The sequence below is a fragment of the Galeopterus variegatus genome, unplaced genomic scaffold, assembly GCF_000696425.1.
Source record: "Galeopterus variegatus unplaced genomic scaffold, G_variegatus-3.0.2 Scaffold588, whole genome shotgun sequence".
NCBI lineage: Eukaryota > Metazoa > Chordata > Mammalia > Dermoptera > Cynocephalidae > Galeopterus > Galeopterus variegatus.
In genome coordinates this window covers 337841-355847 of record NW_007726699.1, presented here as the reverse complement: position 1 = coordinate 355847, position 18007 = coordinate 337841, and the positions used below count along the sequence as shown (strand labels likewise).

The window sequence follows — 18007 nt, the reverse complement described above, 5'->3', positions numbered from 1 at the left end:
TTGAGATTTCTGAATGCAATTCACATCCTAGTGTACAGTTCAAAAAAAACGCAAGCACAGAAGCATAAGACCTGCTTGTAAGTTACCCCTTTGCTTACTAATAACAAATGCAGGTAAATTGGGCAGATGTAAATAAGGCACCACCACAATATGTAAACGCCAACCACAAAATCAAGATTAGCAATCCTAAAAAGGGAAGTTTTAAAGGACTATGACAGACTGTCACTGAAAAGCTTGTCGTCAGGAATCCGGATAATTATCTGAAAACAAATTCTAAGTTCAATTTTGCTGGAGGAGGCAAAAAGGGGGAGTGTATGTTGGATACGGGGCGCGGGTGCGGGTGATGTAAAGACGAGGTTAACGCGACGTAGAAAGTATTTCCAAAGACACAAGCTTAGTGTGAGGGACTTCCCTCACAGGAAAGACACCTGGTGTTGTGTCTTTCTGTACTCGGGCAGGGTATTTCTATGAAGTTTCAAAGCTGCAATCCAGTTCTCATTTGCAGCACCGCGGGTTTTGCTTTCAAATATCTGCAGGTGTATCCTCCCGTACCCTGTAAACTAAGGGTCTTCCTTTTCTGTGCTAGACCGGACTGCATCACCACACTCTCAGGGTCCCCTTACAGCAGGGGCTCGGGGACCACCAAGTCACCGTCTTTGTACTCTATGGGGGAGTCGAAGGCATCAGAGTGGCTGCCGATTTCCCTCAGCGGAAGAAAGAAATTAAAAATAAAGCCCCACCACGCTCTTCTATAAACCGAACCAGGAAGGCTTGAGGGTTCCGGCCGCGGAACGTGCAGAGGAAGGGAAGGCTCAGGATGCCCAAGTGACGTAAGAGAAGCCAGATTCGGAAACGCCCGTCCCCCAGCCGGAGGCGGGGCCCAGACTCAGGCCGACCCGCAGAGCACAGGGCGGCCCTGGCGCAGGCGCGGCGGCTTCCTAGGCCCGCTTCTCACAGCTGTGTACACTGGAGAGTGCCGGAACAGGCACAGACCCGCACCGGAATCATAACGAGATGTAAATTCTAAAAGACGTAGGACAGAGTTCCCGTAAAGACACGCATGGAGAACGTAATGTGAAGGAAAGGGCCAACTACGCGGCTGGCCCACAAGCCAAAGACTACGACTCCCAGCTTTCAATACAGTGTACTCCTAGTGCGTTGCATGCCGGGAACTGTAGTTTCTCGCCACCACCCCATCCAAAACCGCTTCGGGGAGTTTCAACCTTTCACGTGTTTCTCTTTGTCGGAAAGTACTGCCAAACGGAAAGCTGACTGCGAAAGTCGCGCTGGAATCACTCCCAACGTGACGCCAGGCGTGGATGGGAAAGGCGAAGAACGCGTTGCCTGGCTACCCGTTTCCCCTGGTCACGGGATAAACGCGCTCTAGGCTCTAGGATCCGGAAGTAGTTCTGCCGTGACCTCTCGAAAAGGATGGGCCGTGTTCTGCGTTTACGTTCATTGGAGGCCAAGGCTTCCCAGGCAAAGGGGCGGTCCCGCATGTGAGAGGCCCGCGGAGCCACTTGATTGGAGAAAAGCCGCTACACATGACCAATCGGAAGGAGCCACGCTTCGGGCCTCGGGCACCGCACCTGGACAGCTTCGATTGGTGGACTGCGGTCCCCCCCCAGCATTCCCCATTGGGTACAGTGGGTGCGTGGTGCGGCGCAATTGGTGGGTTCGTGTTCCCCGTCCCCCGCCCGCGAGAAGTGGGGGTGAAAAGCGGCCGGAGCTGCTTGGGTGTAGTGGGCGGACCGCGCGGCGTGAGGTGTGAGGTGCTGGACCCTGGTGTGGGGGTGGGGAGGCGGCTCCTGCGAGCAAGAGGGATTTGAGACTTCCCGGCGGCGCGCCATGAAGGCCCTGTGGGTGCTGGGCCTCTGCTGCATCCTGCTGACCTTCGGTGAGTGATCCTGGAGGAGCGGACGCCCTCCCCTCCCCAAGCGCGGCCACTTCTCGAAGGTTCTGGGGGCCGTTGAGCTTGGGAGGGGGATGCCAGCCCCTGCGGTGGGCCAAGGGACCCATCGCCTGTCCTCGAGAGAGGCATAGGGGATTACGTTTACTCTTCATCCTCTGGAAGGAAAAAACGGGAACAGAGTCGTTTAAATGCCCTGTGGATCTAATAGTATCGCGCCCGGAGGTCTCAGCCACCTTGGGGTGGGGCTTCTCCTGGGCTGTCGCTCCCCTGGGGGTGTTGCGGGTTCCGCTCCCGGGGGACTTTGTCAGCCGCCGCCACCTTTGGCCTCCCGAGCTTGAGGACTCCTGCCCCCGACCTTCCTACTCGAGAGCGCGTTTCCCTTCTTAGGTGTCGGTCTCCGGAGCGTGGGCCGTGGGCCAGCGGAATGGCCGTGTCAGCGTGTTTGATTCACTCGTGCTCGAGCTGGACTCTTAACGTCCCCGTCTCTAGCTCCTGCGCCCCATTTCAGCTTCTCTCACCAGAGGTTGCACAAATCCTATTCGTATTCTGACCCGTGATAACGAAGGCCTAAGTTTTGGCTTGGTCAGTTTGGAGGCCTTGTCTCTTGCCAGCGCGCAACACGTGCGGGTGTAGACGGGGCTTGATAGCAAGTGTTATTTGTGAAAGATCGGAGGGACACTGATAGCAAGTGTTATTTGTTGAAAGATCGGAGGGACACTGTTTAGAATTGATGGCTGCCTCCGTATTTCATAATCTACTGGGCTACCTCAGCATCTAAACTTGAATAAGAAATATACTGACTTGGGTTTACTAAAGTTGGGCATATTTACCAACCGAATTTTGCAACCCCTACCCCTTGCCCTGTTTGATCATACTGCTTCTGAGAAGTAAGGAAGCAACAAGTTTAAAACTTTCCCGGTGTGAAATCTTCCTTCAGGGTCGGTCAGAGCTGATGATGAAGTCGATGTGGATGGAACCGTAGAAGAGGATCTGGGTAAAAGTAGAGAAGGCTCCAGGACAGATGATGAAGTAGTACAGAGGTTTGTGTTGATTTGAAACTAAACAGTTAAGTCCTGTGAACGCTGTGGGATATAGTGGCTCCTTTTGTATTTAAAGGTCCAGATAAAGTGTAGCACCCCATATTTAAATACCAAAAAAATGATCAGAAAATGTGAGGGGTAGCTAGTTATGTGCATGCGGAAGGATCTCCTAACTTGTTCCTAAAATGACTGATAAAAATTGAACAAATTCCTTTGAAAACTATTTTGATAACTACATTATTGCGGAGTACTAGTACCATAAACTAAGACCTTAGAAAAGACTCAGTTGGTTTTGTACTCGCAAAGTGTGTACACTATAATTTAAATAATCAGATTTCTGTAAGTTGAGCAGTGTTTTAAAATTTGGCCTCTTAGGACTTAGTGACAGTTTTGAAGTTCTTACCATGGAGCATAAATGAGCATGTCTTTGCTTTTTAGCAGAAAAAGGTTGGGTTTACCTTTCTGGCAATTTTAAGAGCCAAGTATTTCCAACTCAATATTAAAGGTAGCCTACTGTGGTAAAATAATAATGAGATGGTATACTAATAGTATTTTATAAAGATTTCAATTTTACCCTTAAAACCTCAAGACAATCTGGAAAGGCCACTTGTGCTTTCATCACAGAGCCTGCGGGGGGCGGGGGGGAGGCTCTGGCTGGTGCAAGAGGGAGGATCCGAACCCTTGATCTTGGTATTATAACAACAAACTCGAACCAACTGAGCTAACCAGCCAGCCCCAGAGCCTGTATTTTTGAAGGGAACTAAGTAAGCAATGCAGTATTTGCTTATCTAACTGATTTCCTTAGAGAGGAAGAAGCTATTCAGTTGGATGGATTAAATGCATCGCAAATAAGAGAACTTAGAGAGAAATCTGAAAAGTTTGCCTTCCAAGCTGAAGTTAACAGGATGATGAAACTTATCATCAATTCGTTGTATAAAAATAAAGAGGTAAGCAACATGTGGTTAGGATATTTTGTCTCTGTATGGTGGCATACTTGTTTACTTCCATAGTAAACTAAGTAAATTTAAGTAACTTAGTAATTTCAAGTAAGTAGTTAACCAAGTTTAAAAACCTGGTATGTACAAGAATTGCTACTAGATACCTATGGGGGTGGGGGTAATATTAGACTTTTTCTTTTTTCCTCTGCCTTCCAAGTATGTTCATGGCCTGCTAAATAGTTGAGAGTCTTAATGGAATTCATACAAACTAAACCTCATGTATTGCATACCCAAAGATCAGTGTTACTCCTTTTACTGGTTCAGGTATCCTTATAGTTACTACAGTCCTTTGTGTAAGGAGATGTACCTCCTTTTTTTTTTTTTTTTTCCTTTTTTCGTGTCCGGCAACGGATCGCAACCCTCAGTGTCACACCGGGACCGGCAACGGGATCGCAAACCTCGGTGTTGTGCCCGCACCTCGCTCAGCCAGTGAGCGGGAACCGGTCTGTATGTGGGATCCGACCCCTCGGCAGGAGCGCCACCGCGCTCCCAAGCGGCGCACTGCAGCAGTGCGCCACTGCTGGCCGGAGATGTACCTCCTTTGCTAAGAGAGTAAAGCCACCCCTATACCTAAGTCTTATTCCTTAACAAGTGTTTTTTTAAGGTACAGAAGGGAAATAAAATGGCTTCCACATTAAATTCAATGTCTTATGTATCTCGAGGCTAATCTAAGTATATTAAATCTGGCTTCCATTTAGATTTTCCTGAGAGAACTGATTTCAAATGCTTCTGACGCCTTAGATAAGATAAGGCTAATATCACTGACAGATGAAAATGCTCTTTCTGGAAATGAGGAACTAACAGTCAAAATTAAGGTAAGCTGAAGACATTTTTTTTTCTTTTCTCTTTTAAAGAAAAACTTTCCCTATCAGTTAAGTTAGGGTAAGTTATGCTGCATTGACAAGTAACCTCCAAGTCTCAATGACTTAACTCAGGAGTCAAACTGTGGCCTTTGGGCCAATCTGACTTTGCCTGTTTTTATAAAGTTGTATTGGAATGCAGCCATGCGCCCCCCCCCACCCCCATTTATTTGTATATTGTCTCTGAGTATTTGTGTGCTACAGTGGCAGAACTGAGTCATTGTGACAGACTGTGTGGCTCACAAAGCCTGAAATATTTACTGTGTGGCCTTTTTCAGAAAAAGTTTGCCAACCCCTCCCTGGCTTACATTGTCAGTCAGACTGCCTGTGGCCTTTGCTCTGCCTCATCCTTATGCCAGGACACAGGCTGATTGAGCAGCTTTCTGGAATATAGCTGGTTGCCATAGTGCAGAGAGAGCTCAGAGGGTCTCACGCCAATTAAAGGCTCGATCCTAAATGCAGCACTCAAAACTCCCACTTGCAACTCATTAGCCAGACCTAGTCACATGACCTTACCCACCCATAAATGGAGGAAATACAATCCTACTATGTTCCTGGAAGGCAGAGAGCCAGGAGAACATTAATGATCACAGATCTGAAATACAAGAATTAGTCAAGCTGAGTCCTTTTGTTTTCTATCAAAGAAATAAGAAAGCTATAAAATTTCATTCTTGTTTTTTTTTTTCCATTCAAAACGTGTTTTGTTTTATTTAGGTTAATCTCTGCCTTTTGACATTTAGATCAGTCTCTGCCCATTTTGTACTGATACTTTCTCAAATACACCAAGCTTTAAAATATTCTTTAGAAAGAAAGATACTTGTGCTTTAAGATGTGTACTTTCTGAAAAGGCCATAAAATACTACATAGAGGAAAATAGCTCAGTTTTTTTTTCTATATTGGAATTAATGTGGCCCAAAGCTGATAGTTACTCAATATATAGCTCAGTATTTGCTTGGCATATATAACTATCTGGTTTTCATCTTGGTTTTAGTGCGACAAGGAGAAGAACCTGCTGCATGTCACAGACACCGGTGTAGGAATGACCAGAGAAGAGTTGGTTAAAAACCTGGGTACCATAGCCAAATCTGGAACAAGCGAGTTTTTAAATAAAATGACTGAGGCACAAGAAGATGGCCAGTCAACTTCTGAATTGATTGGCCAGTTTGGTGTTGGTTTCTATTCTGCTTTCCTTGTAGCAGATAAGGTTATTGTTACATCGAAACACAACAATGATACCCAGCACATCTGGGAATCTGACTCCAATGAATTTTCTGTAATTGCTGACCCAAGAGGAAACACTCTAGGACGGGGAACGACAATTACGTGAGTATTACTGATTCCTAATAAGAATGAAGTTGTAATGAGTATCTTGACTCTAGTTCTGGCTCTCTGAGCAAATGGCTTATTCTGGACCTTAATTTTTTTGCCTATAAGATGGGGAAATTGAACTGTTCTCATCACTTGAAGAAATATTTGAGGACATGCAAAGGATCAGGCACAAGAGGTTATAATTGCTGCTGTGCATGGACAGCATAAAGTAGGAAGTATTCGCACTCCCAGGGAAGAAGGCAGATTGGAGGCTTCACAGAAGAGAGATGCCTTGGTCAGTCTTCAGGTTAGAAAAGTAGTTTATGTCTGTGGAACATCATGGATAAAGGCACAGAGGCACAGCATGTTCAGAGAATTAAAAGAATTCTTCTCAATAGGTGGCAGTTAAAGATTCCTGAAGGTGGTGTAGAGAATGGCAGGACTGGATGGGAGGAGACCCATTGAAAATATTCAAGATCTGGTAGTAACCAGGGTTGGAGTGGGTTGGAGAGAACAAGTAGAGATAAAGTGCTTTAAAGAAACTTAATGAAAGTTGTGTAAGCTCTTCAGAAGAAAGTGTGTCATTTTGGGATAGTTACAAATTACTGAGTTCAGATTAGGATTCCTCTTAAACCAGTAACTATTGCTTGTATAGATGAGACAGATCTCATACCCAGTAGCTCTTGGTGTTTGTAGCACTGTGAAGTAGAATAGCTTTTGGTCTTTTTTTTTTTCCGTCTTAGAGATGAAATTCCATTTCAGAGGTCAATTGACGTGCCCAGTCCTGTCAAGTGAGTAAGATAATGTGCTTACAGGACAGGCTGCTTAGTTCATTTAGTTAGAGCACGGTGTTATATAACACCAAGGTCACAGGTTTGGATCCCCATACCAACCAGCCACCAAAAAAAAAATGTGCCTACAGCCTCAGTTTTTCTACTTCAGTCTTAAGTTTTTTCAACATTAAGGGGTTTTAAGTATTCAAGTAGGAAAGAAGCATATACCTATCATTTTGGCCAATTTTCTTCATCCCAGAGGGTAACATTTCCTGTCTTCACAGATGTTCCTTTAATGAAGATTAGATGACTGCATTTAAGTAATTTTGCTAATTTATGGTTCCTAATTTACTTTTCTATGCCTTTGTTATTAACATTCACATCTGCAGATCTTATTAGGAGGTATCAGTAAGAGTTATACCCCAGTGCCCTCTCTGTTTATGACACTGTGCTGGATGTTAGAGGAGGGTAGGTAAATCGTTCCTACAGAAAAAGACAGAAAATGGTGTCCGAAGAGGTGTTTTATGTTTTAGGGTGCTAAGAGATGGGTGGGATTATCTGGATATAAACCCCATGAAAGCAAACATTTCATTGGCTACTCCATTTCCAGAGCCTAACACTTGACTGGCAGGTATCTGTATGAATGAGTAAGGGTAATGGGTATAGTTTCATGCAGATAGTATTGGTGGTTGATCAGTAAATGAAACTTTACAACAAGTTCTGCTTTCTCTGGGCAAAACAACTGTTTTCCTTAAAGTTCTCCCACCCCCTACCATCCACTCATCAGATGCTCATTTGAATGCCTATTACATGCTAGCTAGGTTTAGGGCTACAGTGGAGAATGAGATAGATGAAGTCCTAGGTTTCACACAGGGCTCATTCTAGTGGGGGGTGAAAAAAAAAAAAAAACATGAAGTAATTTCACAGCAACAGTTGCAAGAAAGGAAGCTAAGGGACAGACACCTTCCTATTTCAGAGAATGGGATTCGGAAAGCCTTTCTAGAATAGTTTTGTTAAACACCAAGGTCAAGGGTTCAGATCCCTGTACCGGCCAGCTGCCAAAAAAATAAATAAATAAAATAGTTCTGTTAGGTTCAGATATTTTAGGCAGCAAGCATGGCATGTTTGAAGTTCCAGAAGCAAGAGGGTTGACCTATTTGAGGAACTGAAAGTCCAGAAAGGCAAAGGAAAAAGGAGAGAAAGCAAGGTGACAGGGTCAAGGTCCTGCCTCATTACATGACTTCATCTTATATTTGACCAATAACAGAAGCATCAGGCAATTTGGTTTTATACTATTTCTGCTCCTACCCCTAAGTTAGCTACTACTGTACCTTTATGAGATTTTGTGTGAATTAAATGAGATAAAATTATCATTTCATAAATGCTAACTGATATAATTACTTCTGTCCTTCCTACTACAGTGAGAGAGGTGTTCTACATTTTTTCCTAAAGCTGGTCCCTCTGCTTCTGTTCTATTGTGTCATCCTGCCTCCTCAGAGACTAAGTATAAATTAATTCCTTTCCCATCTTTTAATTCTTTCCCCTCAATGTCTGAATGTTCAGGTCCCTGGCAGGGAGGAAAGGAAGGCAGGTAGTGCTATGCCCCTTCTGCTGTCTGGCATGTGCTCTTTCTTCTCTACAGTTGAGCCACCAGCACTTGTGACTATTAAGTACTTGGAATGTGATAGCGCAACTAAGGAACTGAGCTTTAAATTTTGTTTAAGTAGTCATGTGACTGGCGGCTCCCATTTTGGGTAGTGCAGATATGAATAATAATGTTAATTTTCTAGTTTTTAAGGAACATGTTTTTACTAATTAGGAATTTTTATAGTATTATCTACAGTAATAATTTGATTTCCAGCATAACAGTAAAAGCTATGAGAATGCATATAATTCCATTTTTCTTCAGAATATTTCAGTGCTTTCTCACCTTGAGATATGAAAAAACCCAAAAATATTCAGAAGGTTGGGAATATTTTCATTTTCTATATGAAATTAAGGGTATTCTCTACTTGAGGGAATGCAGGGGAGACTCTTCCTTTTACCATACCCATATGATACCCATATGTGGTATATTTAGCTCACAGATCCTTACTAGTAATGAAGAGTTCTTAACTTGAATAATAGGGACATCTTGGGTTACACAGAACTGCTGGCTGTTCCTATTATCATAACGGTATTTAGACAAATTTATAATCAAATCTTCTAAACCTTGGCTGTCTCTAAATGTCTTATTTTTCTTGCAGCCTTGTCTTAAAAGAAGAAGCATCTGATTACCTTGAATTGGATACAATTAAAAATCTCGTCAAAAAATATTCACAGTTTATAAACTTTCCTATTTATGTATGGAGCAGCAAGGTAAATCTATATTGATAAAATTTATATGTAGAGTCTTGTCACAAACTGAAATGTTCAACAATAAAAGAGTGAAGGTAAAATATGGTTCTTTCAGTTAAGGATACTCTTGGGGTTTTCTTACTAAAGACCTATTAATTTGAGCTGTGATGTTATTTTATATCCTGTAGACAAAATCAATTATTAAATGAGTTTAACCATAATTCTACTTTCAACTTCAACAGACTGAAACTGTTGAGGAGCCCATGGAAGAAGAAGCAGCAAAAGAAGAAAAAGAAGAATCCGATGATGAAGCTGCAGTAGAAGAAGAAGAAGAAGAAAAGAAACCAAAAACTAAAAAAGTAAGTTTGGTTCATCTCCCTGCTTAAACTATTTAGAATACGTAAGAGAAAACGTGAAAATGCAGGTACGCACAGGATGATTTAAGGTATGCTTCAGTTCTTAAAGTTCTACTTTTTCCAGGTGGTAAGTCCATACGCCCAGCTTTAAAAACAAGACCTTAGTTTGTGTGTGTGTGTGTGTGTGTGTGTGCGCGTGATCCTCTAGAAAGTTTTAAGTAGCAAATGGGTCATTTTTATGAAAAGTTTTCTGACTTCTGTATATTGCCTAGGACTGCAGCTTACATGTTGAATTTTGAAGTCTTAAAAAGCTTTCTGCATCCTCTTGTCCTTTTATCATGTAGGGATTATCATGTAAGAAATAGTTCTCTGGCTTGCTCAGGTAGCAGAGTAAGTAGAAGAGTAAGGTGGTGGTTGTTGAGGTGTATTTATTATAAAATGTTGGATTTCTTTTAAGTCATGACATAGGAATTTATATATATGTCTTTCTAAATTCAAAACATATTTTCAAGAAAAATTTTAGCTAGTTAAAAATAACAGTGAAGAAAAAACCTAATTGGATTGTTATAGGTTATTATCCAGTTGCCTTTTTGTATTAAATATTGGCTTTAAATATTAAGAGAAACACTTTGCTTTTAAATTTTTGATCCACTTGGCAGGAACCACACTAGGTAACAAGTATCCTTTGGTGCTTCACATATTCTTTTGAAGTCTACTGAAGTTGGGGTTACTGCTGGGATAACTATTGATGACTGCTGGGAGGCTAATCAAATACTATATACTTCAGGTTGAAAAAACTGTCTGGGATTGGGAACTTATGAATGACATCAAACCGATATGGCAGAGACCATCAAAAGAAGTAGAAGAAGATGAATACAAAGCTTTCTACAAATCGTTTTCAAAGGTAAATATTATTTTAGAATTCCCTGGCTTCAGGTTATTAATAAGTAGACAAAGTATCATCCTATTTGTTTAGTTAAATATGGTATGTGACCATGAGTGAGATGGTTCATCTTCATCTTTCCTAATAAGATTCAAAAAAAACAACTGTGACAGTGAAACATTACAAATTCAAAAATGTTTTAAGACAGATCTATGACTTTCGAAACACAATTGGTTTTCTTTTTAATCCTGTGTATTTTTTTTGTATGTGTGTGTTTTAAATTATTCTGAGGAGTCTATAGGCTTCACCAATTTGCCACGGGGTCTGTTACAAAAAAAAATTAAGAACCACCTACATAGGTAGATGTTTGATTTCCGCCTCATAACCCATTAAACATGAAATCTTGTTAGTGAATGGTTTATATGCCTTGCTTACAAAATCAAACCTTTTATTGTGAGGTCATAGGCCTAGGAATAATTACTAAATCTGTGTTTCCTTTAAAGCCTGTCTTTTTTCTTTTACTGATCCCTTCCTGTAACTCTTAAGGATCTAAAACTAGCATTGACTAAGGTTGTTTCAAGTTAATGTTTCTCCAAACAGTGTTTTGTACAATTGTAGAGGACTGTAATAGACTTAGCATAGCTAGATAAAACTTAGTTCTATGACTGTATTTGTTCTTTACTCTTTATACCATATCGTTTAAGTTTCAACTCTTGAAACTTTCCCTTGTTTCCGTCTTCCCTTTTTTCCATGAACTCTAAAGTCCTAGCATATATAAACTTACTTTGCTATGGGGCAACTATATTAAAAAGATAATATGAAAAGTGATTTTTAATTTTTTAGAAGGCACATTTAGAAACTGGAACAGGTGAAATCAATTTTACTAGTATAATTTATTTAACCCAGCATACCCCAAGTAGTATTGTTTCAACATGTAATCAATATAAAAATTAATAATGAGATATTTTACATTTTTTAAAAAATCTGTCTTCAAAATGCATTTTACACTTAACTACATATTTTAATTCTGACTAGCCACATGTGGGTACAGTAATGGATAATACAGATCTAGGGAATTTCTCACTTTATGCTTTATAGGTATTTACATACCTCTTTATATATACTGCTAGAGACCAAATTCCACATTAAGAAGTCTGTTCTTGAGTGCTCTTTGTAGTCCAACAGTACACTCATGAAATGTATATAATTTCATCATGTAAACAGGCTGGTGGTTCTGTCCTGTTTGCTGGCACGTATGGAATCTGGTCTTATTCATCCTTCTCCAAGTTTAGGAGGTCCAGTAATGTTATGACAGTTATCATCAAAACAACCATATCTAGCCAATTAAAATTACAATCTTAGTCATTTCTTCTCTCCATGCTACCCCCACCCTTTTCTTTTTCTTTTTTTTCTTTTTTTTGGAAGGGAATTTTTTTGTTAGTTAAATGGTAAACTGAATGTGTATCAAGTAGTAAATTGCTTAGCCTTTGCACAGCTTTTTTTCCTGTGCCTTTCGAATGACTGAGATACCAACTTTCCATAGGAACGTGATGACCCTATGGCTTACATTCACTTTACTGCTGAGGGGGAAGTAACCTTCAAATCAATTTTATTCGTACCCACATCTGCTCCTCGTGGTCTGTTTGACGAATATGGATCTAAGAAGAGTGATTACATTAAGGTAGGTGTTTAAGTAGTATAAACTGAGTTTAAAATTTCAAAGTTATAATTTCCAGAAAGTGACATTTTTGGTCTCTTTTTAGCTATATGTGCGCCGAGTATTCATCACAGACGACTTCCATGATATGATGCCTAAGTACCTTAATTTTATCAAGGGTGTTGTAAGTATCTGAAGATTGGGGGAAGGGGGTGGCATTGGGGTCTGGCGGTTTTGTTTTTCGTTTGTTTGGCTTTGCTTTTTTCCAGCATTTTTATTGCTTACTGAACTTTCTTTTGCCATCCCAAGGTGGACTCTGATGATCTCCCCTTGAATGTTTCCCGTGAGACTCTTCAGCAACATAAACTGCTTAAGGTGAGTGTCTCTGCAAAGAGACTGGCCGCTTTGCCCGTTGATGGGGATTCAGAGGACAGGTTCCATTAGTGGAATGACGAGATTTTGAGTCTAATCCTTGACTATCCAAATGAGCTTCCTTTCACTCTGGGATTATCAAAGCCTAAGAATCTGATTCTTTTTCTCACAACATTTAATAATAACATTTCAAACATACAGAAAAGTTGAAAGAATTATACAGTGACACCCATATGTGCCCACTACCTGGTCTATGATTAACTGTCAATTCAGGTTTTATCACATAGCCACCCATTTATCAAACCTTTCATTAAGTCTTTTCCCTCCATAATTAGAAGCCTCTTCAGCTTTTAAATTTAAAAGACTTTGAAAGTAGCCTATTCACTTTATATAGATCCTAGAAAGGAGAATTTGAGTTCTAAGTTTAGAATATAAACATTAAAAGTAATCTTGTGACTATTTCCACTGACAACTTTTTTTCTTTAGCTCAGTCTGACATAGGAGTGCTCCACCATTCCCTGCCCCTTGCTTAATGGCAATGATGATGCCCTGTCTTTATATCTTTCAACACTACTCCCCTGGTACCTTACATTTGCAAAAGTTTGAGATCAACTTCTCTAATCAGTTATTTAATTTTGCTTAGGTGATCAGGAAGAAGCTTGTCCGTAAAACTCTGGACATGATCAAGAAGATTGCTGATGAGAAATACAATGATACTTTTTGGAAAGAATTTGGTACCAACATCAAGCTTGGTGTGATTGAAGACCACTCGAATCGAACACGTCTTGCTAAACTTCTTAGATTCCAGTCTTCTCATCATTCAACTGATCTTACGAGTCTAGACCAGTATGTAGAAAGAATGAAGGAAAAACAGGACAAAATCTACTTTATGGCTGGGTCCAGCAGAAAAGAGGTAAGATGAACTCCAACTGTCACGGATCCTCATATGTAGCTGGAAATTTATAGCCAACTCTTGAGGAAGAAAGGAAAACTTAATTGTGTGACTGGAGTAGTTATGAGGCCTAGTCAGTCACTGACAGGAAAGTCACTATATTCTCTGCATCTCTTAATTCTTCACCTGTAAAATGGAGTTGTTAATACTACATAAACATAGCTACCCGAATAAACATATATGCAAAGGCTAGACTAGGAAAACTGTCACTTCCCTTAATTTTGTAGGCTGAATCTTCTCCATTTGTTGAGCGACTTCTGAAAAAGGGCTATGAAGTTATTTACCTCACAGAACCTGTGGATGAATACTGCATTCAGGCCCTTCCTGAGTTTGATGGGAAGAGGTTTCAGAATGTTGCCAAGGAAGGAGTGAAGTTTGATGAAAGTGAGAAAACAAAGGAGAGTCGTGAAGCAGTTGAGAAAGAATTTGAGCCTCTTCTCAACTGGATGAAGGACAAAGCCCTTAAGGACAAGGTATTCTTTCCAAAATCATAAATTGAGAAAATTTTAGCACCTGTATTTAAGAAAAAATTATTTTGTCAACAAATTAAACTGCTTTACTTTACCCCAATGTAATTAAATTATTAGGAGGAAGAACTTTAAACTACAGAAAATTTTCATTAAGTTTTATATGGCTTTTGTAATAACTTTTTACAGGTTAATTTTAAGTTTTATACGTTTTTAAAAGTTTGCATTTATTTCTGACTGAAGAATTCAGATTATTAAATGACAGTCTCCTTAGAATTCCTAAGCCTGAATGAAAGGTATTTTTATGACCTGCCCCTATGTTTATGATTTCAAGTGACAAAGTCTTTGTTGAAATACAATTACTGAATGACCTTACCTATTGATATTAATACATATGTAATTTTTTACTTATTATCCTAAGATTGAAAAGGCTGTGGTATCTCAGCGACTTACAGAGTCTCCGTGTGCTCTTGTGGCCAGCCAGTACGGGTGGTCTGGCAACATGGAAAGAATCATGAAAGCTCAAGCGTACCAGACTGGAAAGGACATCTCTACAAAGTAAGCATCCTCAGGAAAGTCCCTGCCAGGGTGTTAACTCATTCAACCTTCCTTTAGGAGATAATATCAGATTCTATACAAAGACTAATTTTGTATTTTAAGTATCCGCCACTGTCTACTATAGATTAGGTAGACAACAAGTTTACAAAGGGATTCCTCCCTATATTAAAGGGCTTTGACTCCTGATTTTATTTTATAGTATTTTATATACAAAGGGAAATTTTCTTCATTTGTTACATATATTATCTTTACTTTTGCCTTAGATTATTTATATGCTTCGCCTGGTATCTGGGCTTATTTTACATTTTTAAATTTTAATAGTTACACATGAGGTTAATGACAGTAACATTTCTCAAATGAGTTAAGTTCTCCCTCCACACACAACCAGTGCATTAAATTGTAGGTACCCAAACAGTATGTCCCACAAAATAAAGGGTAAAGGAGATCTGCAGTTAAGTATTTGAACTCAAGGGCCAAGTACTGGCGGTACAGTGGGTCTTCAGTACTCTTTATTTTCAAGAAATATAATATTTCAAGTTTATATTTCAATGTTACAGCAATGGCCTTGAAAATGACTTCTTCCCTGCTTTTATATTTTGTCACATCTGGAATATCTTCTTTCTGATTTACTACATAGTCATCATCCTTTTTTTCCTAAAGCCTTGCTTAAGGAATCTGAGAACAGTGTTCTCTTTATCTTATATCCCATTGTAACAGTGGAGTAACCATTCAAAACATGTCTACATATCAATTTAAATGAATAATTAACAGGTAGTTACCTTTCGTTAGACATTTGAGCTCTTACTGTGTCCATACCCTAATGCTCAAGGGCACAAAAAGCTCCTGTCTTTGTGACAATCAAACTAGTCAGGATGACAGGGAGACATAATCTAAACCCTACAGAGATAACAGGTATATGAGGATAGGGATAGATGTGGTTCCTCCCTGTCAGTTTGAAGCTATAGGAGGGGAATAGTCACAACCAACAGTAAAAGGCTAAAGATTATGAGAGTATATTCAGAATGCATTGAGAATTGAGCTCAGATAAAAGAAGTTAATTTTAATTAATTTAATTAAAAGAACTTAATTTTTCTTGGGACCATATTGGCGAAGGCATCAAAGAGAAGGTGTTATTTGAGGAGCAGTACTCAGGCTGCAGAGACTTTTCAGAACTCTGGGAGACAGAGCTACAACTAAAGACAAACAAGACATTAAATCAGTTCATCCACTCAACTGTGCTCTAGGTAGTTGGAGCTAATCAGTAAATAGTTTGCTTTATTTCATTTTCTCATCCAACCATGCCCAACCCCCTTTAAAAGGGAGCAAATGTAAGAACATCTTGATTTTTCCAAGCATATTCTCTGTAATTATGAAAGTTAGAATAAGGGAAATATATGAACCCTAAAATTAATACATTCTGTTAATGCTCATTTTTATTCCTTAATAGTTATTATGCCAGTCAGAAAAAAACATTTGAAATTAATCCCAGACATCCACTGATCAGAGACATGCTTCGACGAATTAAGGTGAATAATATTACAGCCATCATCTTACTTGTTTTTTAATTTGAAACTTTGTATCTTTTAATATTAATCAAGTACACTTCTTTCATCTCAGGAAGATGAAGATGACAAAACAGTTTTGGATCTTGCTGTGGTTCTGTTTGAAACAGCAACACTTCGATCGGGGTATCTTTTACCAGACACTAAAGCATATGGAGATAGAATAGAAAGAATGCTTCGCCTCAGTTTAAACATTGACCCTGATGCAAAGGTTTGTATCTCCAGCCTTCTCACCTAGTCTGGCTTTCTTTTTCTTTCTTTCAGAATAGGCTTCTCATAATTAAACAATGTGACTCTTAGAAGTTTGCCTAATTTCTACTTTTTGAAATAATTTATTGAATGTTTGAATCCCTGTAGTGTCAGGTACTGCGCTAGAAATTAATGAGAAATTCTCCTTTTATTCCTCTTTCCTTTTTTGCCTGCGTTAGCTTGACCATTAACTCTAATTAGAGGATTTACTCTGGTTCTGAAAGAACAGAAGTGATGTTAATTACGATATTACACATTTAAATGAGCAAAGGGAAAAATAGATCCAAGGCATTAACAGGCTCATAAATATTGCCCTTAGGTGGAAGAAGAACCCGAAGAAGAACCTGAAGAAACAACAGATGACACAACAGAAGACACAGAGCAAGACGAAGAAGAAGAAATGGATGTAGGAATGGATGAAGATGAACAAGACACAGCAAAGGTATATCCAATCAAGAATGGGGCTTAGAGCCGGCCTATGGCTCACTCCGGAGAGCGTGGTGCTGACAACACCAAGTCAAGGGCTAAGATCCCCTTACCGGTCACCTTTTTAAAAATATTTTTAAAAGAACAGGGCTTAGGTCTGGCTGGTTAAGCTCAGTTGGTTGGAGCGCAGCCTTGTAATACCAAGGTCACAGGTTCAGATCCCCAAACCAGCCAGCCACCAAAAAAAAAAAAGCTTGCTTTTTTAGTTCTTATGAAATCGAGTGGAGTTTTGGTTATGGCAAAGTTAAGATGTATAACTTACAGAAGTGAAACTGTGAGTCTTAGAGAAATCTGCCTAAAGTTAAGATTCTAATATCAAATTCCAAAGTTTAAGCAAATCATTTTGTCCTTTAAAAAGTATGTGATCTTCTTCCTTTATTTTAGCCAACCATTCTTGTTGTTTAACAGATTTTTCCTTAGCCCACAATATTTGTAGCTACTTGCTTCTGCCTTACTGTGTAACAATATTAGGCTATTTTAAATTGTGTTCAAGGGCCATTGATCTTGTGAGTTCTAGATTGTTTTGAACATAAACAAGATCATGACTACAGCAGAAATACTGGAAATAGGCTGGGCCCATTTAAATTGTTTTTTCTGTAAATGAACTTTCTTTAAGCTAGTATATTTCTCTGCTAGATTTTAATATCATTTGATTTTCCTGTTTCCACAGAAATCTACAGCTGAAAAAGATGAATTGTAAATTATACTCTCACCATTTGGATCCTGTGTGGAGAGGGAATGTGAAATTTAAGTCATTTCTTTTGGGAGAGACTTGTTTTGGATGCTCCCCCCAGCCCCCATCTCCCCCTGCACTGTAAAATGTTGAGATTGTGGGTCACAGGAAGAAGTGGGTTTTTTAGTTGAATTTTTTTTAACATTCCTCATGAATGTAAATTTGTACTATTTAACTGACTATTCTTGGTGTAAAATCTTGTCATGTGTATAAAAATAAAAAAGATCCCAAATACCTGTTGTCTTGCCTGTGTTTTCATAATGGATTGCCTAGAACTACCTGATACTTGGCTGATTTTTTTATTTTCTTAATTTTTTTTTTTTAATCATTTGTCTTGTTTTTTTAATCATTTGTCTATCTTATAGACGAATTCTTTTTTTTTTGTCTTTTTCGTGACCGGTAAGGGGATCGCAACCCTTGGTGTGGTGTTGCCCACACCACGCTCAGCCAGTGAGCGCACCGGCCATTCCTATATAGGATCCGAACCCGCAGCGGGAGCGACGC

At 39.7% G+C, this 18007-nt stretch overlaps 1 protein-coding gene across 1 annotated transcript; it reads left to right on the top strand.

Moving 5' to 3' along the window:
- The first annotated feature begins 1746 nt into the window (after positions 1 to 1746).
- On the top strand, positions 1747 to 17737 carry HSP90B1 (heat shock protein 90kDa beta (Grp94), member 1). Its single transcript, XM_008570281.1, has 18 exons — positions 1747 to 1897; positions 2850 to 2952; positions 3758 to 3899; positions 4649 to 4765; positions 5802 to 6133; positions 9138 to 9249; positions 9471 to 9589; positions 10374 to 10488; positions 12011 to 12148; positions 12231 to 12308; positions 12434 to 12499; positions 13140 to 13409; positions 13676 to 13921; positions 14337 to 14473; positions 15921 to 15999; positions 16091 to 16246; positions 16604 to 16726; positions 17441 to 17737. Exons 1-18 carry the CDS (start codon positions 1849 to 1851, stop codon positions 17468 to 17470), a joined length of 2412 nt encoding a protein of 803 aa, XP_008568503.1. The 5' UTR covers positions 1747 to 1848; the 3' UTR covers positions 17471 to 17737.
- Positions 17738 to 18007: the final 270 nt, after the last annotated feature.